Raw genomic sequence first — 22,224 nt, 5'->3', positions numbered from 1 at the left:
ACTGTAAATCCAGTGGCAGCATCTTGAGTCTGTGAGATCCGAGCCCTTGAGATCAGAGAACAGAGACTGATCAGTGAGTGGACATTGTAAGATCCTCCTCCACCACAACCTTGCAAACACGACCACAGTAAACATGGATCTTCCCTAGAAAGGAATGATCATGGATCTGGATGACAGTTTAATTGTGGCACCTCAATGTTTTTCACCTTGCTGATGACATCTACTCATCGATAGCATGCCTCAATTTTGACTTTCAAGGACATTTGGGACAAAGATGATACTGAACGGTGTGCAGGTCCAAACAGAATCCAGAGATCATGTTTTTCCTGCTCCCACTAACCCTTTCCGTCTCATTTAGATTTTCTCTTGGTGGACGAAGCAGGGGAATGCCTTTCACGCCACTTTCTGGCTCCAACTCTTATCAGTGTGAATGGCAAAATAATGGAGCGAACAAATCTATCTGTTTGAGATTGATAAAGGCTGGAAGACTATTTTCCCATCAAATACTCTGTACTCTTATCTGTAATGCCAGTCTCAAGAGGTTGTCTGCTCAGGGGGTGCACTGAAGAACATGGCTGTCCATGGAACCAACAAAGCATTTCAATGCTGTTTGTTGATTTTTTTTTCTCCTTAAAACTCATTCTGGTCTATGTGAGTGTATACGTGTCTGAATCATCAAGGTATAATTTAGGTTTGTTCTGGAAATAATTTCCCAAGATGCAGAGATAGCTTTGTCTGTGTGTGTTTGGTGTGTGTGTGCGTATGTTTGTATTTGCCTGAGTGTGTCTTGAGCAAAGGGTAAAATAGACATGTTAGGTGCTGCAAAGTGACACATTTACATCAACATCCATTCATCTCAGCTGTGTCCTTCACCATGTCAACTCTCTCTCTCTCTCTCTCTCTCTCTCTCTCTCTTTCTCTCTCGCTCTGTCTCTCTCTCTCTCTCTCTCTCTTTGTCTGATGGCAATGTTGCCACGCAGTGTGTGCATGTGGAGGTGTAAGTGCAAGAGAGCCAGTGGTACCACTGTGTACCAAGCTGCAATTTCAGTTCTTGAGAGCAGTGATGCTGTCACAGCCCATGTATGTATGTGTCTCTGTCTTAAAAAGGTTTAGCACTTCTGAACAAGATGTGAGTCTAATTCTTTCAACAGTGAAGTCACCAGATATTGTTTGGGTAAGCATGGAGCTTTAGACCAAATATTTATCCTCACTACCTTGCTCAGTGACCTATTCAAGCTTATGTGAAAATTAGGGAGAATGATGCATGATAATGTTCACAATAGACTCATGTACTCAGTGAATTGGATGTATTTTGAGTCATCATGTGCAGTTTAAATCCATTGATGAATATGTGTGGGAATATATTTTTCAATAAGTTGATACATACAGAATTCGATTAATAAGATCAACTTTGTACGTGATTTCTGTAAAAACAAGGGGGCAACAGCACCAACAAAACATATGGCCAGCAATGAAATTCCAGACACCCAGCCCTAACACACAAAGTTTGAGGAGGCAAATGACATAGTCAGTTGACTATGAGGGACTTGGATCTGAGGAAAGCGATCTGAGAAAGAGGGATTGTTGTACTTAAAACATTCTTATAGGAATGTAGTCACATCGGGACATTATGAATCACAGCAAATATAACTCCTCTGACCTATTACTATGGGAGATGGCCAGCAATCTACACCATATTTGCTAGCACATAAGTGCAACCACATTGATATGCCTTGTACAGAAAATATTGTTCACACTGTCTCGTTTCAGGCTCTTACGCACTCCCCTTCCACTCAGGAATTATAGAAGACCATTATACCCACCCCACCCCCCAAAATAATTGAAATGTGTATTCTGTCTCTAAAATACACCTTATCCATCAAAATGATGTGCGTTTATTCTATGACAATGGGGATTTCTGCTGTTTCGTGGCACCAGTGTGCACAGTGATACCTATGGCTACGGGGTAAGGGGGTTGATGTGTGTCACAGACTAGTGCCACTGAAAGAGCAGGAACCCCTTAAGAGACATGGTAAATGTCTTCAAATTAAGGCCTCTATGATTCATGAGTAGGCAGTAAATGTAATGACAGCCTCAGTTGACAGTGTTCAACGGTCCTGATGGTTTTTGTGTCAAAGTGTTATATAACCAGCTACCCAAGGAGCACCCAGATATTCCAAAAAACACAACCGACAAAACAGCCAAGGCTAGGTTGCAACACCTTACAACCAGACTCACTTTGCCAGATGACTTATTTACTTCTCCCATTGAAAAAATGTCTTTGAGTAAATACTACAGGATGTCTGGATTTATAATGTTGAATGTAATGATAGAACATAATACAATTTAATGCATTTGATCAGTTCTTTATGTCTGTTTCCACTTAGATTTAACTGATGGTCTTAGACATGCATCACTAGTACTGTGGTGCACTGCCAAATAGCTTCACAGCATGGAGACCTGAGTGCGAATGTTAACCTCTAAGACTAACCCAATGGATTTCACACTTCAGGTAAAAATGGAAGCATTGCTTATATTCTGTCCATGCAGCACAGGAGACAATTTCCTGACAAGCAAAAAGGTACGACACACAGTGTGATTGTGAATGACTCATTTTACATTTGAATGCTTGAATAAATGTTTTGTACAGAAATAGGATCACATTTGAGTATATCCAAATACTCACATATTTACTTGCATACTTTCCTATGATACCATTTAGCACATTGGTCTAACTGTGAGTGAAAAAAACGTTATTTCCATATCATTTTCTTGGCTGTTCAGATTTTCAGTCCGTATCAAAAGTTGTCATCTCAAACAGGCTCTAACCAATCCACAAATGTGCAGACCTCCCAACAACAACCGGGACATGCTCAGACCATTTTCTCAATCTCGATTTTAAACCAACGGCGTCACACTTTCCCAGTTCCAAGACATAAATGACTCTTTTATTTCAGTCTTGCTCCATCAGTGTGCTACTCTACTCATCAACTTGAGCACTCAGTCATTCGATCCCATTGGTGCCCCTTTGGGTGTCTCACTATGCATTAGTGAGGCCCTAGTGACGTAATTTGATGACCAGACACAGCTGCTCTGTGGTAGGTATTTTGAGAATAGGTTCTAAGATGGTTTGCTTGTCTTGGGTTTCCTTTTCCAATTAAGAAGGCTCTTCCTGTCCCCATCTACTGTACAGTAATACACTACCTTTGCCTCACACAAGTGGGAATGCTGGACTTTCAAAGATGCCTTTTGTTTTACAAATGTTTTGTGTTCATATTGTAGTGATAATGAGAAGGGTTTCTATTGCTCACCACTGCTTCTGCTGTGCAGGAATTCCCAGCAGACTAGGAAGGAGATTTTGTTAAGCTTATTAGTAATTCAGCTGTGTTTATACAGGTGTGTTTGCGGTTATATTGTTAGTTATTATGATGCGGTCCATGTGAGGAATATTTTGGGGTTTTGGTAATGTCAACATTGGTTGTGAACACTGTTCTCTGTGATGAGGTATCTGCTTGAGCCCAGTATTTGAAATGTTACTAATCACCTCATCAAGACAAGTGTAATATATGACTACAGTCAATCTTCAAGGAGATGTTAGGAGTCTAGTCATCTCATCGCAAAGTTGCAACAATGTACAGAGCGTACCTTTTCTTACATTACTTTGAAATATGTATCTATCATGGTGATGATGGGGAGACAATATGCTTTACAAATGTAGGTTAAACAAAAATAGAGTAGACATACAAATATATATATATATATTTTTTTTTAAGTACAGTCCCTACATAATGGGGTTACACAGTAGCCAAAGCAAAACCTTTTGATTGCCTACTGGCTTAATTGAATCTTTTCAGTGATGCTTTTCTCTCATGGTTTGTGCCATAGGCAGTATTATGTAGCAGTATAGGGGGATAAAGGGTAGTGGGGGTATATTTAATGGACATACTAGGAGGCTTTTCTGGGACGAGGGCAAAAGTTACCAGGCCCCTTATGTCAAATATAGCTCCGCCTTTTTTTTTTTACCATTGGCCGGCTCTTCAGGATAGGTTGATTCTCATTGGTGATTTTTTTGTCAACACACTGCAGCACGTCTCTTCCTTGTTGATGAGGACGGGTGAGGCTCGGTCGGTCTCGGGAAAAGGTAGAATTAATAGCCTATTTAAGATTTCTTGATAATCTTATCGACCCTGTTCTAAATCCACACATGGTCGTTCATACAAGCATTTAACCAGCTAGCATAAGTACATAACTATCAAGCTAGAGCAATTATTCATTCATTCTCAGTCAAAAGCTAGACGTGGCATCTGAGCTGCTGCTGTCTGAGCTGCAACTCAGCACGTTTGATAGCCAGCTAGCCAGCGTCTATTGTCTAGAAGTATTGTCTTATAATCATCTATTTATATAGCTAGATTGCTGTTGCAACATTGTTTCAGATAAATGGAGCATCAGTTTGCTAACCAGCAAAAGTGGAAAGCTATCTACTGTAGCTAGCGTGCTAACTTCTGCACTTGCGGCAGTGCTAGCTAGCTATGCCACATTCTGCACGGATCCGACTTGTTATTGGGTCATTTTCCAAACAAAGAAGATGATAGCTTCCTCTTCTACATTATGAATTAGTCGCCTTCATGGTGAACAGAGTGGATTTTCAATAGTTTTCTTGCTAGTTGTTTGCTACGGTGAATTTAATGCCGATGGAAATGGCATCTTTAAAGGCAAAGGTTGGACTAAATAATGAAAGCAACTCCAAAGAGAGTGCAAGGACCAGCGCGAGCAGTCCCATATTAATAGCAGGAGCAGCATCACTGTCATTGAACAACAGGACATACACTCTCGATGACCTGGACACCATAGCCACAGTTGGTAAGCTTGCCACAACACTACACAAACAGTCCATTTCACTTCAAAGACAGGTTTTAGGTCAAGGTCACAACGTTGCTGGTTCACAAGCAGGTTCTGGAATCTAATGTACTATTTGATTCTCAATCCGTTTTTGACTGCTGGAAATGAAACTGGTGGAAAAGAAACTATCCCACAGAACATTCCCATAACTGGCCTTTTAGTGCTTTCCTTCATGACATTTTGAAAGATGGATTAAGTTATATCTACACTAGTCACACACTACCCAATGGTCTGCCATTTTGGACATATGTGTTGGTTGGTTTGTTGGTTCCGTAGTTTCTATAGGTTCCTATATGGTTCTTATAAGGACATGCAAACTAACATAGTTTTTAGGAGTTCTCAGTCCACACCCAAAACTGACACAATTGTTTAGGGAATGTGCCAGGAATGTGGAACAGCTGTAGCTACAGTGCTCACAGATTTCAAGAAATGTATCCATAGCCTTATGTCACTCATTCATTCAGGTTGTAAATTCTAATCTTTTCAGTTGATATCAGATTGATTGAGAGAGTAGGCTATGTGTATGTGAACTCACTTTAATCTGAGTTTAGAGGTGTGGAAGAGGATGGCATGAAGGATTATGCAGAACCAATATAGGTAGATTGATTTTACAATAGACGAGGAGAATAGTTTATTTAGTCATTTAGCAGAATAGTTATTGAAGAATCCATCTCATATTTAGCCTGTGGCCTAATTCTCATTATGTTTAGTGTATATGTCTATAGTATCTATCCAAGTATTTCAGTAATGCACTTGTTATAGTGACTATTCTCCTGTGAAATATTCAAACATCTACATCCAAGGGTAGTCTATTGGTCTAATTTATATAATGTCATTATTTTGCCCACACATGACATGGTGGGCCATTAAACCAATTCACTTCAGGACTTTGTGTATTTCTCAAGGTGTCATGTTTTTTAACTGCAAGTATTGTGAGCAATCCACTTGCAATATGGTTACATAATGTAAAATATACTATGGTTATTAGGATAGGTGGTTTTGATCACATTGCCTTTGCATCAGTGGTCAGAATGTAGGTACTTTGTAAATATTCCACCTGTAATATAGGGCCTGGTTATCACATCACACTGCTGTTAATGATAGCCTACCTACAGCAAAACATGATATTCTACTCGCAAATTTTTTTCAATGTAACTAAGATTGTCAGCATCTTAATCAATGATCAGTCTAGAAGGACCACTGTAAGCACACAGACACTATATCCGCACACAGACAGCTTATTAATTAAACATATTAAACAGATACCTACAGGACATTTCCTAGCTACAAAGTTAACTTTCTGTCTTGGTTACCATGGTTATGTTGATTTATGGATTTGATTTGAGACTTCACATGTACAGAATCTATATTGCAAAGACCCAGACATTACATGGCTTTAACTCAATTAAATACAAAGTACAACTGCAGTATAACCACCATACACCCACTGGAAAAGACCCCAGCCTTCTGTGCCTCTCCAGCAACCCTCTTAAGTTTTTTTTGTGCTGTCTGTGTCAACTAACTGGCCTTTTGAGTTGTTTTGCTTCTGCCAATCATAATTTACTAACTGAATAATTTACTGTGAAGTTGCTATTAGGATGGGAGTCAACTTGTAATGAACAAGAAGCTTTTCCACTTACTTGTAAGGGCTTGTGCCTGAAAGAGCCTTTTTGGCATCATGTCATGGGTGTAGTCCAGTCTGTGGTGAGTGTGCTAGGGAAGGTTTCCCCGACCAGAGAGCTACAAAACAACATGCTGAAGAAATCAGCAAAGGTTTACTCAAAGAAGTCGGACCTTTCGTTATGACAGTTCATATTTCAGCTATTTATGTCTATAACCCCATCATCTGACTTGTTTTAGTACATTTGAGGTCAGTTGAGAAGTCATCAAAACACAGGTAGCCTAACTGCTCCAGATGTGAGGTCTAAAGATGGTGGAATAGTAGCCTAAGTTAAGTATGCACTGTGGATGATACCATTTCCATGCTGTTGTGGAAAGCATAAAGCTTACAAGCACAGTATAAAAATCCAATTTGCAAAGCCTTTTGTCTGATGAGAGGGATTTAGGCATACTGCCTACAACAAATCAGTTAAAGCTCTAATCTTCCCACTGGGGTTGTTTAATAGTCATTGAAATGATTAGGCAATTCATCTTCCTGTGACATTTAGCCCAGACGCATGAAATATTTGGGGATAGGATCAGGGGAAAGTCGCTGCATCCAGGTAGTGGGTGCATGCTAATGCACAGGGTAGCAAGCACTGCTCCTGTCATACTGAATCTAGGCCTTGATCAAAAATTTAACATTTAGCGTTGTAGCCTATTTTCTTTCAAGCTCCCTGCAAATTTGAACAATTTGGTGATCTGAGCCCACAAAAAGGAATCTGCCTGTTACCGCCTGGAATCGAAGCGTTACAAATACAGTGCTTGTGGTTTTGTGGATCCAAGCCTTCGCTCTTGTACGGCAGATCTAGGTTTACAGGGAGTGACCCACTTAGGCTACTGAAAACCTGGATCACATGTTTGGATTAAATGAAATGGCCTTTTCTGTCTCACACCACTGGTTGTCATCTGATAAACCAACTGAATAAAAAACCTCCCTGTATTTTGGTTGATTTGATTTGAGATTTTTGTTATTGTCTATTTCTGTCTAATTTATTTTCCACCTTGTTGAGAAATAGGCTTCAACATACTGTAGCCTTTCATGGGAAGAAGGTTTTTTTTTGGCTTAAATCCAGTCCAAGCCTCGCTCGTGGTGTACAGCACAGCTCATACCTGGCTGTTGCTATCATCGAGTAATGACAGAGACAGCGACAGGCTTCACCTTTGTTTACTGCTGCGAGTAGATTTCCATGGAGACGCAGAGCGTTGTCAGACAAAGGTCCGTTGTAGGTGGGAGAGCAAACACGTGAAAAGCCAGAATTTCATTAGACGGTTGCCCCATCAGGGCTCTGAGTCAGATTGAATACAGGTTTCAAGTTTGGTCACTGTTTTCGAGATAATACAGGAACTCTTGGTTCTGCTTCTCTCCAGTTTCCTATGTGGTATGTTCTTGTCCTATGTTTTGATTATAAATCTTAATTTCTGATTAAAGACATTATACTACTAGGTAATTCATTAAAAAATAACATTAAAAACCAAATAGTCTTTGTATTGCTTCTTTGTCCACTGTAATAACTAGTTTGCAAGGTAGGTCAGTAAAGTGATGGATGCTGGCAGGTTTGGACACAGTTGTGAATTAAAACATGAATCGACAAAGTATTAAAGCAGGCCCCATTCTCAGTTCTTAAACGAAACATGTGACGACACGAAATACCACTGGATTCCTCCAGTGTTCAGATATAACACAGAATATAAAAAAATAAAATGATGTTCTGGACCAGTACTATAGTATCAGACTGGCCTTTAATTTATCCTTAACCCTCTTCTGGGGCAGTCAGCTGTGCCTTGTTCATTACAGAGATGGACTGAACTCTCAGCCTTTCATTCTGTCTGCTCCGTAATGCATGGCAGCGAGTGTTTAGCCTGTCTGATTCCTATCAGCGGGCCATGTAACGAAGGTGCCCAGGATGCCAGTAATGGCCGCCCCTCTGTCTTCTCCCTGCAGGCACGGGCACGTTTGGTCGAGTGTTCCTCGTGAAGGACAAGAAGAGCAGGGCGTTTTACGCCCTCAAGCAGATGAAGATCCCCGACGTGATCCGCCTGAAGCAGGAACAGCACGTCCACAACGAGAAGGAGGTCCTGACCGAGGTCAACCACCCCTTCCTCATCAGGCTGTGAGTGGCCTCTTACCTACCCAACACCCCCCCCCCCCCCCCCCCAAACCCTAGCAACAACCTGCAGCTCACTGCTAATGGAGCTGACAGAATGATAACGTTTTCAGCCCCATATCCAGTGTATCTTCCAGGCCTGGCATGCCACAGTGTTTTTCAATAGGCTCAATGCCCTAGGTAAACTGAGGAAACTCTTGCACTCGTTTTCCGTCTCAACATGTCAACGCGGCTTCCCGACAAATATTTGTCTTTTATTGAACAGTCGTCTTGTTCATATCTGACAGAGAGAGGTTGTGTGTGTGAATGTCATGTTTATGTGTGTGTAGACTTGGTGTTTATGTGTGTGTGTGTGTGTGTTGGCTTCCAAGGTTCTGGACCCACCACGATGAGCGTTTCCTCTACATGCTGATGGACTACGTGCCTGGCGGCGAGCTGTTCAGCTACCTCCGGAGCCGGGGGCGCTTCAGCAACGCGGCCGGCATGTTCTACACCAGCGAGATCGTCTGCGCCATTGAATACCTCCACTCCAAGGAGATCGTCTACCGGGACCTGAAGCCGGAGAACATCCTGCTGGACGGAGAGGGACACATCCGCCTGACGGACTTCGGCTTTGCCAAGAAACTGTCGGACAGGTGCGCTCTCCCGGGATCTCGCAGAGGTCATATTTGTTTACTTTAGAGACAGGTCAGGTCCCTCGGACGGTCGTTATCCGTAGTGTTGTCATTCATTCGTTGTGCGAGCCCCAGACTTTTCTCCTCTCAATTCGACAGAAAGAATATGGAAGATTTTTGCACCCTCCATCTGATCACTGTTTGGATTAGGCGTCCGTGAAATTCTCATTACACATTCCTTCCTGAAGGGGAAACGACAGGGAAGCCTTTATCTACAAGAAATCCTAAATTGGGATTGTGTTGCAAAACAAATGCACATATCAGATTGCTGTTTTGAATCAGAATGACTGTGGGAGCAAGTCTCTGGTGACCTTAGCTGAAATTGGAAAAGCTGTACTTGATTTCAAACGCTTTTGTGCGTCTGCAGTGCAGTATGCTGCAGTGTTTTTCAGAGAGCAGCCGGAGCACAACATGACCCCCCTGACATGTAAACATAATGGACTAAGATTACATTTTCCCCAAGCCCAGAGAGGAAAATAGATTTGCAGTAGATATCTCTCTGATGTGCGAGTGACCTACTTATTTAAAGGGAGGGCAATAGGACTGCCTTGAATGCAGTAGGAAGACAACTGGCTAGCCACCGGCGGTCCATTGTGTTTGCGTTCTGGAGAAAAGGTACCGTCCCCCGCTGCCGGTGTTGCCACAGCGCCCCCTGGCTGTGGAAGCGTCCGTCTTCAGGTCTGGTCTGAGGTGAGCTGCGTCCGCGGACAAAAACAGACAGCCGCGGCGCGCGACACGTTGGGATTCTAATGCGGCTGGCATTTTCCTGGCGCGAGGCTTTGTCCTGGCCCACGTCCGCTCCGTCTTTCAAAGTCTGGAGATAAACACCCCAGGGACCTCGAGCCCTGCCTTTCAACAGACACTCATTTGCATACAAATGGCCATCTCCTAGGCAACTGACCACAAGGGTCATTATCCAGGTGATAGTCCGAGGCGGACAACAGAAACGGAGCCCTGTGAGTGAGTAGGCAGCACTTGGAAATCAGTGAGGAAACACAGAGGATCTTGGGTACTGTGGTCGTTTTTATAGCCACAAGCAAACATCAGCTGTTGGTTTTCCCTGAACATGATGTCACCCAGCCAGTGGTGTCAAATAACCACTAAAGACCCATCTGTTTGGCCTTCAGACCTTCCTATTGTCCAGTCCGTGGCTGCTACTCCAGAGATCCTGCTTCAAGCCCCCCCCCCCCCCCCCCTCCCCGGCGGAGGGAGATCACTTTACCAAAGCAGGGTTGTCTTTCCCCTGTGGAGCGAGAGCTATACCTCTGGGAGTGCAGCATGTATGGAATGTGCAGACACCCCAGAGACAGCACACAGAGATGCTTCCTCAGGGGGAGGAAGGCCAGGCTTGGAATGACCACTGTGGCCACAGCCAAGAGAAACTCCCTGACCTAGTGTGTGTCTGTGTGTGTGTGTCTGTGTGTGTGTGTGTAGTGGATGGGGCTGCGGGAGGGGGGATGTTGGATGTATCACAAGGTGAAACCAGTGTACAGGCTATATGAAGGCTTATCTTTGTTTCCCTCTCTGCGCTCCTCTGTGAGTGGTTTCGGTGCGTTCTTGAGGCGTGTGCATCGCTCGGGAGCATGTCTCCGTCGAGCGCGTGAGCAGCCACTGTGCAGAAAGACAGTCAAACTGTGTGCCTTGCCTGACACAATGTATTACTTGGTAAACAATCGTGTCTTTTTCTGTTTTCATTTCCCTCTCTCTCTCTCTCTCTCTCTCTCTCTCTCTATCTCTCTCTCTCTATCGCTCTCTCTCGCTCTGCTTCCATCTGTTACCCACCTTTTTCATTCACTCTCCCCTTTCCGACTCACCTCTCAAAACACTTGTTCCTTTCTCTTTCTCTCCTCCTGTTCCTCCCTTCCCCAGGACATGGACCCTATGTGGCACCCCGGAGTACCTGGCCCCTGAAGTCATCCAGAGCAAAGGTCACGGCCGGGCAGTCGACTGGTGGGCCCTGGGAATCCTCATCTTTGAAATGCTGGCTGGGTGAGTCCCTGTCTACCATCGTGTTCCTGGCCCACACACCAGGGGGCGATATCCTCCACTGGACTGACTGAGGCAAGAGTTTTGGGAAGGGAGCATGGGAGACTGTTTGTTGACAATGGTTAGGATTCAAGAGAAGAAGTAGTGTCTCAGACCAGTACTGTTTGCAGTGTGTGGGTAGTGTTTGCAGGGGGAGCGTGTTGCTATGTAGACCAGCTATAGTTGACATAATGGATTTCCATCCTCAATGGGCCAAAATCCCCAGAGTAGACAGTGTGAGCTTTGAGGCTGGAGGACTGAGTGATTAAAGAAAGGTTACAGAGTACTCCTGAGGCAACCTGGGGGTTTGATGTCTGCTGTTTGGTGTGGCAGGTCAGTATCATCACAAACTGTGCTGCCCTGAGCTACTTGGTACAATACTTGGTATACTTGGTACCATAGTTTGTACTGTACGTTCTCTACCAAGGAACCCTAAGGCCTGCCAGTCGCCCAATGTAGATGGATGGAAATAGTCTTTAATTCATTACTGTCCATAATCTCAGTATCCACCAGTCATCCCCAAGCAGACCATTATTAGATGAGCAATGTCAGCCATCATGGCCTCCTCATCACCATGTTGCTGAATCCGGTTGAGACACAAGCCAGGCTTAACATCATTTTAACAAGTCATCTTCCAACCTATGTCAGCTATTTGTGAGTTGTGCATATTTGGAGCGAGGGGATATTTTGTTTTTTAGTTCAGTTACGGTGGGTTGAAACCGTATGACCATTGATTTTTCTCTGAGAGGCAGTTTGGTTGTCGTTGGTGATCTGTGGGCAAGACCTTTCGGGGCCATTGCTTGTCAAATAAACAGGGCTATACAAACAAAGTTGGATTTGATTGGATGGAAAACCAGTGGTGAAGCTCGTCAGTGGCCTTCCCATCCTGCACCTGGGCCCCGGCTCCTCCGCTCAGCTCTCCTTAACGCACTAGTTGAAGGTTTTAGTGGCCTTCAAATGGGGAGGAAAAATGTGACCTTCTCCAGCCTTCATCAGGCTGCCTTTTGAAGTGAGGGCTCCTGACAGGGATGTTTTTGGGCCCCGGCGGTTAGCTCGAGCCGTCCTGGGAGGGGCTCCCTGCTCCAGAAGACAAGGGCTCCCTTCAGGACAACGCTCTCCTTCTCCGGCCTGTTTCTGTCAAAGGTCCCGGGGCTTCCGCGCTTAAAGAATGTAGCGGGGACTTCAGAAAGTTAAGGACCTCTCAGCCCCACCAACCCCCACCATAAAGTGAAGGGTGGAAAAACATCCTCCCCCGGTTCCTGACTCCTGGGGCGGGGGGGAGAGGGAGGGGGGGGGGGGGGGAGGACAAGGTCACCTGTAATCTCCACGCATGGTGTTCCTGTAGATAATCTTGTCTGGAGGGGAAGAGCTCTGCGTAATTAAAGTCATGGAAACCCTCTGGGCGTGTGTGTGTGCTTTGCCACTCATGCCCAGCCTACTACTGTGTAGGAAAACCTTACTGGGATTACCTTAGCTTAATGTACAGTTAGCCGTGTGGCCTATTCATATTGTGCTAGTTGATTAAATCTTTTTTTATGAACTGCCTCCCCACCCCTCCCTATCCCCCAGTGGAATATTGGCCCCACCTCAGGTATTGCATAAATCCTCTCATTCCTGTTACGCAACACAAAGAGTGGTACTCTCTCCGTTCATCTTAGTCTACCTGTGGGTCTGGAGGAAGCAGGAATGGCCCCTACACCCTCACCTCCCTCTCTCTTCCCCAGCCCCACCCTCACCCCCACCTCCCTCTCTCTTCCCCAGCCCAGCCCCACCCCACCCTCACCTCCCTCTCTCTTCCCCAGCCCCACCCTCACCCCCACCTCCCTCTCTCTTCCCCAGCCCCACCCTCACCCCCACCTCCCTCTCTCTTCCCCAGTCCCACCCTCACCCCCACCTCCCTCTCTCTTCCCCAGCCCCACCCCACCCTACACCCTCACCTCCCTCTCTCTTCCCCAGCCCCACCCTCACCCCCACCTCCCTCTCTCTTCCCCAGCCCCACCCTCACCCCCACCTCCCTCTCTCTTCCCCAGCCCCACCCCACCCTCACCCCCACCTCCCTCTCTCTTCCCCAGCCCCACCCCACCCTCACCCCCACCTCCCTCTCTCTTCCCCAGCCCCACCCCACCCTCACCCCCACCTCCCTCTCTCTTCCCCAGCCCCACCCTCACCCCCACCTCCCTCTCTCTTCCCCAGCCCCACCCTCACCCCCACCTCCCTCTCTCTTCCCCAGCCCCACCCTCACCCCCACCTCCCTCCCTGCCTGGCTAGCCTCCTCCAGGCACAGGAGGCTCCAACTGGACAGCTCCGTGCTGATTCATCACTATGCTTGGCTGTGCTCTAATCCCCCCTCTCCTCCCATACGTCCAGCCAGAATCTGCTCCCCACATTCACAGACTCCTGTATCTCCTCAGGCCTCTCCCAGGCATGCTAAAGTCATTACATGTCACAGAGGGAAGGTCTGTTTGGGGCTTCCACCAAACGCCAGGGCCAGAGCCTGCTCGGCGACGCACTGGTTCCTTTCTTCCTGCTGTTAGCTGTCTCTGATGGGTGACACCGTGGACTGAAGCAGGCTGCCATGCTGGTGACGTGAGGCGGATCTGAGGCTGCGTCTTATCTGTCAGCGTCGGAAAAAAACAATCCCAGTTTTCCCCAGTCCAATCCAGCTCCCCCCCAATGGAGCTGTGACATATTTTGCTCATGGGTCCGTGCGTGAAATTCTCTGATTCGGCAGTTCTCACCCAAGCCCCCAGACCCCCATCCCACCCTGACTCCCTTCTGACTGGCCTAGGCACTGGCAGCTCTTGTGACAAACTGGTCCGATTATCCGCCTGTCTGCTCCATGGGTAATGCATTTAGGCTGGTCTATTATGTAACGGCTGGGGTAATGGCTTGTCCAGGCCAGTGGGAGAGGAGTGGAGAGCTGGGAAATCACTCAGCCAAACCCGGAGAGTCAACAGAGTGGAGCGCAGACACGGGCCCCTGTGCCACCTCGTCTTACACACACACGCGCACACACACGCGCCTGCGACTGGAATGCGTTTGGGTGAACATCGAGAGGAAGTGACCGTCAGAGGGAGGTCCAGCTGTTTAGGCCCAGACAAAACTGTGTATCCTAAACCGTAACACCCTCGAATTCCTGTGGGTCAGCTTACATGTTGATTTGGTTTGGAAAAGCGTCACTTTGCCAATTGGTCCAAACATTTGGAAAAAAGTTGAGAGCGTAGATATATTATTTTATGCTCCCCTTCACTCTTTTTTTTGTGTTTTTTTTGTTGTTGTTGCAGTTACCCACCATTTTTTGACGACAATCCCTTTGGCATCTACCAGAAAATCCTGTCGGGGAAGCTGGAGTTCCCTCGGCATCTGGATTTCTACGTCAAGTAAGCTCAGGGGAAATGAAGCGTCGAACCCTTTGTCATGTCGAGTGCCGTCATGCGTTGGCCTCACCCAGACCCAGCGTGTGTGTGTGTTGTGAGTTTGTCTATGTCTTGTCGTGTGCATGTGTGTGTGTGTGTCCACCAACTTGAGTGTCAGTCTTTGTTTTGTTTTTCGACTACCGGGGCAATTAGCTCCCTGGAGGCGCTGAAGGAGGTAGGTGGACGTGTGGTCACTAATGACACACCCAGCTGATTAGTACTTGTTCGCCAGCCATCCCACTGGCCATTACGACAGCGCGGGGGGGGGGGAGAATGTGGGAGATTATAGGCTTAAGGGAGGGCTTGTGTGCACTCAATCTGGCCTGACAGTGGCCCAGGAGAACACACACACACACACACACACACACACTGCTAACACTGAATAGAGACTCACACGTCTCAGTCATCGATCTCTTGGTCAGCCCACTCAGTTTACACGTACAGTACATATTTCCAGCACCTATATCCCGTTTTTTTCGTGTCATCTATCAACAAGAGCAGGACTGTCCCAAGCGGTAGTGCAGGGTGTGCAGAGTGTAATGTGTAATTTGCGCCCCAGACTACAGCATAGAGCCAAATGCATTCATATCCTTTACACACTAAAACACAAACGGTGTCTTGGGATATCGGCGACTTCTGGGAGAAAAGTCAATTTCCATGTATATCAGACACCAGAAGTGGGGACTGTTAGCAAGGATGGGATTTTGAAACAGAAGTGAACCTGAGAAAAATGTTCATTGTCAATATTGGAACGGTGTATTTATGAGACCACAGACAGCTCATTCCCCTGTGAGGAATGGCACCTTTGTTGAAAGCCTTCGCTCTTGTCATGATGTGTTGCATTCGGAAAAGTTACAGTCTTTCATTTTAAAAGCCCTGTGAATCACCCACCTCCTCCCCAGTTTATGGTGTGTCCGCACTAGCACCCTTAACAGCTTTTGGAAAGTATTTTTCCACGTCTTCCTCAATTAAAAAAAGCGTCAGAGAACGTTGTTGTGATGCACCGCGCGTTCACCCATGACACCTTTACAGGCCATCGAGGGTTAGCTAGCACTAACGTGAAGCATTCGTCTTGCTGACAGGTTTGGGAAATAACTTAAGGTTTTGATAAAGTTCCATAAGCTCACCATATTTTTCTTTTTTTTCTTTGCGTCTGTGCGTGCTCTGTTTTATGTTCCAGGGACCTCATCAAGAAGTTCCTCGTCATCGACAAGGCCAGACGGCTAGGCAATATGAAGGTGAGTCGATAAGCCTGACTCATCACCCCCCCACACACCCCCTGGCCTCTGAGAAGTTTTGCTTTGCTTTCTTTCCACTCTTAGCAGGTTTCTGGCCGTTTGACGTCACAGACTAAATAGCAAAGACGGCCTAGAGAGGGACTGAATGTTTGCATTTGTTTTCAATTAGTAGGATGCACAAGAGTAGCTGATGTCAAGAGAGCTTGACCCTGAAATAGAGTAGGGTAGGAGGGTGAGTTCACCGTTAGTAAAGTCAATTCTGAAGTAAATCAGATGGCACGTGCTAGTGCCGTGCGTCGCGTCGCCGGTATGGGAAAAGAAACTGTCGCTTACAAGAACGTTCTTTTTGTTAGCCATGACAGGATGCAGAGTTGAAGGGTTACGACCTACCAGTCTTTGGGTGAAGAACACTGAACTTGCGTTCACACAGCAGCATGGAGTCTGGACATGGCAGCAACAGACTCTCAGCATAACGTCAAGTTTCTGCGATGTGACAGAATCTCCTTTTCACATGTATGATGTGTTTGCTCTGGGTGCCATTCGAACGATAAGCAGATGAAGTGTTAGCTGTCTCCCCCCCAGTCCTAAACACTTTCAGAAGTCGATAGGAAACGTGATAAATGGGTCCGCTGTGTGTGGCGAGTCCCTCCGGATTCCCACAGGCTTGGCTTCACCAGTGATCCACTTCAGATGGGACTAGAGGGATGAAGAATGCTGTGTTTATCCGGCGTGGGCTTTGTTGTCATCTGCCATGTTATGATTCACCAATGAGGAGCCTGTGCCGCTGCCATTGATCGTCAGGCTGCAGGACATCCTAGTGTTTTGAATTACACTGCCAGCATGCTGAGAGCATAAAAGCCCCTTCTTCCCAATAAGACAAATTCCACTAAGCAGCATCATTTAATTGACATAATCCTTGTCATGGTGTTATTAACTTATGCATGTGTTGTGAGTCTGTGTTTTTTTGTCTTGGGGGGGTGGGGGGGGGGGTGGGGGGGGGGGGGGGGGGGGGGGGCAACACCCAGTTTCCAACATCCAGATGATTTATCTAGCTGCGTGTTTCTGTCTGTATACAGATGAAGAATACAAGTGCAATGAGAGGAATTTCACGATGAGAAGGACTAAAACAAGATGAATGTGGGTTTTATTCTGAAATACAAAGTGATTTCTTCTCTTTCAGAATGGAGCAGATGATGTGAAGAAACACAGGTGGTTCAAGACTGTCGACTGGGAGGCCGTGCCCCTGAGAAAACTCAAGGTTTGTCCCTGCAGCACAGAATTTTGTCCTAAAGCAGTGTAGCGTAAAAACAAGATTTCTTTTCCCTTGACAAATAACATTTACACCTCCCATTCTTCTCTGTCAGCCTCCTATAGTTCCCAAGGTGACCCACGACGGTGACACGTCCAACTTTGATGCCTACCCAGAGGAGGAATGGAAGAAAGACGCACCTGTGACTGAGAAGGATTTAGAGATCTTCAAGAACTTCTAATTTGCACTGGACTTGAAGTGTGAGATATCTACCAGAGAGGGGCTATGGAGCAGCTGTCCCAGAACCTGATGCTGGAGAAAAAGGCTTACCTGAAAAGAACTTCAAACACCTGATGCATTGAACACGAAATATCGATAGCATCAAATGTAGCGAGAACTGTCGCCTTGTGATTACCCGTTTTTATTTCTCTTGAACAGAAACCTCAGTTGGGATTTCTGTTGTTTCTCTGAGCCTTCTTAGATAATGCAAAAAAGTTACGAAAAAAATGGTCCCTTTTCAACCAAAGGATACTGTTACCGAAGATTATGTTTAAAATATAAACAATCAGGTTTTTTTTCTTTTTACAGCATTATGGTTACTAAATTCTGTTGCGTTAAAACTGTTGTGTTTAGAACTTTTGCAACTCAACGCTGCGTGCAATCCAAAAAGGATAACTTAATCAATATTTAAAATGTACATAGATGTCATTACGGGATTATATCCTGCAAGGTAGCTTGCCAGATTCTACAGGATGTGTTATTGGGCGTGACAAACTTTGTAACTGTTGACTGGCCGGTCTTCTCACCTATCAACTACCTATGTCTGACCAGGCCAGAAGCACTTGTGAAAAGGTGCCTTACAATAAGGTTTGACGAACATGACGCGTCTTTTACTTCGACGTGAAATCTGGCAGCTCTTTTGTCAGCTATTTATGATGAACGCACTGCATCTACTGTATGTACTGTAGAGCTGTGGCATTGAACATTTGACTGTTAGTGTATGTAGAGTTAGTTAGTGTAGCAGGAGCCTGCAGCAATTTTCCTGCAGCCTCCTCATTGTCTTCCCTCCTGTTATCATAATAGCACATTGTCCACTAGCCCTGAGGGGAACCTGTATATGCATTAGTAGGTCACTCATTGTAGGTCGTGTCCATGTAGTATAAAAGTTGTGAATACAGATGTTAAACTGTTTTTTTGTACACCCTCAGTAGGTGTCTGTAGTCAGACCAGTGTTTAGGAAGTCACTTCCGAACAGCAAACTCCCAAAGTCTCTGTTAGTTTTCGTCTCTGTTGAACAGGACATATCTTATTGCAAGATACAAATGCTATAACGATAGCTATTGTCCCCCCTTGTTCTAACAATACTTGTAACTTCAACTTTATAGTAGTCCATTTTAGGGGAAGTATTTCCCAGAGAACACTACTCCTTTACAATGCCTTGACAAGCCTGATGTTTTTGGTGTTTTATAGGTTCTGAAGGAAAGGAAAAAGTGGAACATTCAGTCTCTCGATTGTTTGTCCAGTCAATTGGTGTAATTTTGCACAATGTGTGTATTGTTTGTTATTTTTTATCACTTTAGTTCTGTGTGGTTCTCCAAGGAATTTACTTTATAATTCTCAGCCTTTGCCTTTGCCCTGGCCTTTTTATATTTTCTAATGGATTTTTTTGGTTGCATTGGTATAATCCTATAAAGTTTTGTACTGGTCAAGAATGCCTTTACATACCCCCTACTGATTATTAACTTAACTCTGGAACTTGCAACAACAACAAAAATGTCAAAGTGTATTGCTACTCTTTCAACATTTTGAGGTACAGATAGAAAAGGCACACAACCCGAAATAAACACCTCTTTTCAGCTGACTGCTGTACATTTCCGATCGCATTTTCTCCTTATGTCCATATTGATAGATATTTGTATGCAAACAAGATGCTGGTGCTGAAGTATGCCTCTTGCTAGCTGTGTGCTCTCAAATGACAAGACCTTTTAGCTGTTATATCAATAGAAATAATCTGCCAACCTCACTTTAAAATTCATCCCAGTCTGCATCTTTAGGTTAATAATGTCTTCAGAAGACTGCGGGTGAGATAATTGATTTCATGCCTTAATTTCCTCCCAAAGAAGTACATTTTCAAATTAATCTAATGGTATAATTTGCTCATATGGAGGTAACATGAATCAGCCTTATTTGCAGAGAGCGCCATGATGTTTACAATGGAAAGTGACTCATATTTAGTCTGGAGCCCCTGCTTGTGATCCTGCTGTGTGATGACATCCAGGGCTGCTCTGGAGATGAGGACCAGCGCAGCCCTAATAGTTGAGCTAATGAATCCCTTATGATCTGCCTCAGTTCCTTAGAGGCTCAGTCTGTCTGCCCTCCACAGTGCATCGGAGGAAAGCAGGGAATGTGCTGCGGTGGTGGGTTGTGTTTAAGAGTACAGCACACACCAGTCCTCCTCGGGGAATAGCACATCCACCCCACCGTGCCGTCTGCTGCGTGTGTTTGGTGTGTGTACGGAAAGCCTTGTACACGCGTGTGTCTGTGTGTTTGGTGTGTGTATGGAAAGCCTTGTACACGCGTGTGTCTGTTGTTGATGAGCATGTGGTGAAGTGAAGGGAGAGGTGTAACAATAACAGATGGATAAGGTTTACATTGTAATGCTGTAGATTAGTGCACAAAAAGCTCATTTTGCCCTTGTCGTTTGCCCCTGGATTGCAATTTTGTTTCAGAATGGTTCAGATTTAATCAACTACCTAACAAACACAGAAAGCCTCTGCAGTTTAACATGATATTCAAGCAATTAAACCCTGTAGCACGAAAACAGCTAGTAGGTTAATCCCAATCTAGTTGAAATGCCTTTAAGTGAAGGATATTGTAAATTGTAGTAGCACCTTTCTATCATTTACAATTTTGGCAGACCCGAAAACATGACTTACAGTTAACCCCTTCACTCCCTGTTGAAAGGAGGTGCCCCACCCCAGTCAAACAACAAGCCATCGCCTTTTAACCAACGCTGCAACCCCTTAATGAGAAGCTGAGATGCTTCCAGAAGCACTTAAAGTACATTTTGGGACATGGGAGATGTTGCCTGTCATCAGTTCAGAGCTGTGATGTACCACACCCCTCCCAAGAGGCGCTAACAACATCTCACTTGCCCACCTCGACCTTCCATGTTCACCCAACACACATGACCGCGGACAAAGTTTCTCACTCTGAATGTTGGCATAATGGAGAACAGTGTAATCGTGGGTTTGCGAGGCTAGAAGTAAAAAACACGTCTGTTTACTGAACAAGAATATCTTAGACTAAGTCGACTTGTGACGAATCCAGCCAATGATCCTAATTAGGAGGGACTTGGTACTGGCACGAAGCATGGATCACTTTGATTTGAGGGGGAGGGGGAGTCTGGGTCAGGCCGGTAGCCAGCGGGGTTAATGTCCTAGGATGAAGGGAGGGATTTAATGCACACACATACACATGCTGAAATTCCATCTCATGTGTTGCATGACAATCTCTAAACCTCACAAGCAGTGTCATTTTTGAAAGATCGTATTCGACTATGCTGTTTTGTTTCACCTAAAATAATATGCACATCAATGTCTGTTTTGTTTGTTATTCCACGTTAGGTTAAAATGTGACAAAACTTCAAGTAGGGCCTACATGTATGTGACCATAAATATTTTGGTCTGGTTCCATAGTAACATTGAAGGATGACATACAAAAACATTCTTTTAAACTGAGAGGTGTGTGTGATAGAGAGAGAGAGAGAGAGAGAGAGAGAGAGAGAGAGAGAGAGAGAGAGAGAGAGAGAGAGAGAGAGAGAGAGAGAGAGAGAGAGAGAGAGAGAGAGAGAGAGAGAGAGAGAGAGAGAGAGAGAGAGAGAGAGAGAGAGAGAGAGAGAGAGAGAGAGAGAGAGAGAGAGAGAGAGAGAAGTGCATTTGTGCATGTTTGAACTATTTTGCTCAAACTCTTCCACTAGTAAATGGATACATATGCTTCACACACACCATCCATCAACACAGCAGCTGAACAGCTGGAGGTGATTGAGCGTTTCACAAAGCTCTGTCCCTAAGCTTGGAGTCAGTCCTCTGGTGACGGCCCATATTGCTTCGTCTGGAACTCTTATCATTCGCATCCGCAAAATACCTCACGTATTCCCACATATTGTAGAACTTCTGTACAGCTGATTGATTATTTTCATTAGTTTGACTCAGGCAGCACTTTAGAAAGGTTTAATCGTTTTGTCATGCACATTGCAAGCTAATCCAGTTTCCCCTTTTAACCTATTGACACCGAATGAACGTTCTGCTGGTGCTTTGGCGCTTGTATGCACTGAACTGTTCTGCATGATGGGGGTTTATCTCCTGAAGACATTTTTTGGCTCTGATAAAGGAAATATTTAACACAGACTGATGGCTGTAAGACAAGAGGAAAGTGAACCCTCCTCCTGGCAGAGGCAGGTCCGAACACAGCAGGCTCTTCCCCACAATCTCGATCACTCTTTTTCACCAGGCGTTGGTCACCTCTGAACTTTCATAGATAAATTCAGATTAATGGCACTCAGCCCTGTATAATTTAATGCGATGAGTTTTTTTTCATTTTCGGGAGCAAGCTAGGACAGGGTTGTCAAACAGATTTCATTCTCTTTACGGTTGCACAATCACTTGGGATATTCAAATCATGCTCAGAATCACAGCATCTGCTCGTCCACCCTCTATCATTTATGAGTCATGAATATATGAAAATATACTCGAGACTAGAAAGCAAAAACGGCATTATCATGGAAAGCAGCAGTGTCAGTCATTACATGCAGTATGAAAACTCAAAACTCATTGTTGTGAGTCTAGGCCGACTGATTCTTGTTTTTTTTTAGTCCAACGCTTCTCCCTGTCATCACCCGGTTGTTACTGGCTGGCTGATTTGCCGCCATGAAGCCTATGCTGTTTGACGCTCCGT

The 22,224-nt window shown here is 45.1% G+C and overlaps 1 protein-coding gene across 1 annotated transcript; it reads left to right on the top strand.

The window, feature by feature from the left end:
• Positions 1–4,125: 4,125 nt before the first annotated feature.
• prkx (protein kinase X-linked) lies at positions 4,126–19,144 on the top strand. Its single transcript, XM_067260429.1, has 8 exons — positions 4,126–4,860; positions 8,504–8,672; positions 9,038–9,301; positions 11,210–11,329; positions 14,650–14,745; positions 15,962–16,019; positions 17,200–17,277; positions 17,384–19,144. The coding sequence occupies exons 1-8, from the start codon at positions 4,686–4,688 to the stop codon at positions 17,507–17,509; spliced, it is 1,086 nt and encodes a 361-aa protein (XP_067116530.1). The 5' UTR covers positions 4,126–4,685; the 3' UTR covers positions 17,510–19,144.
• The last annotated feature ends 3,080 nt before the right edge of the window (positions 19,145–22,224 follow it).

Source organism: Osmerus mordax, chromosome 22 (genome assembly GCF_038355195.1).
Source record: "Osmerus mordax isolate fOsmMor3 chromosome 22, fOsmMor3.pri, whole genome shotgun sequence".
NCBI lineage: Eukaryota > Metazoa > Chordata > Actinopteri > Osmeriformes > Osmeridae > Osmerus > Osmerus mordax.
The sequence above is the reverse complement of the archived record's forward strand: the minus strand, read 5'-3'. Positions and strand labels throughout refer to the sequence as shown.

Bases quoted from the DNA above. Each gene is read 5' to 3' on its own strand.
- prkx (XM_067260429.1), top strand. From the start codon at position 4,686: ATGCCGATGGAAATGGCATCTTTAAAGGCAAAGGTTGGACTAAATAAT. The intron at 8,673-9,037 runs GTGAGTGGCCTC...TTGGCTTCCAAG, and splicing joins CACCCCTTCCTCATCAGGCT to GTTCTGGACCCACCACGATG. The intron at 16,020-17,199 runs GTGAGTCGATAA...CTTCTCTTTCAG, and splicing joins GACGGCTAGGCAATATGAAG to AATGGAGCAGATGATGTGAA.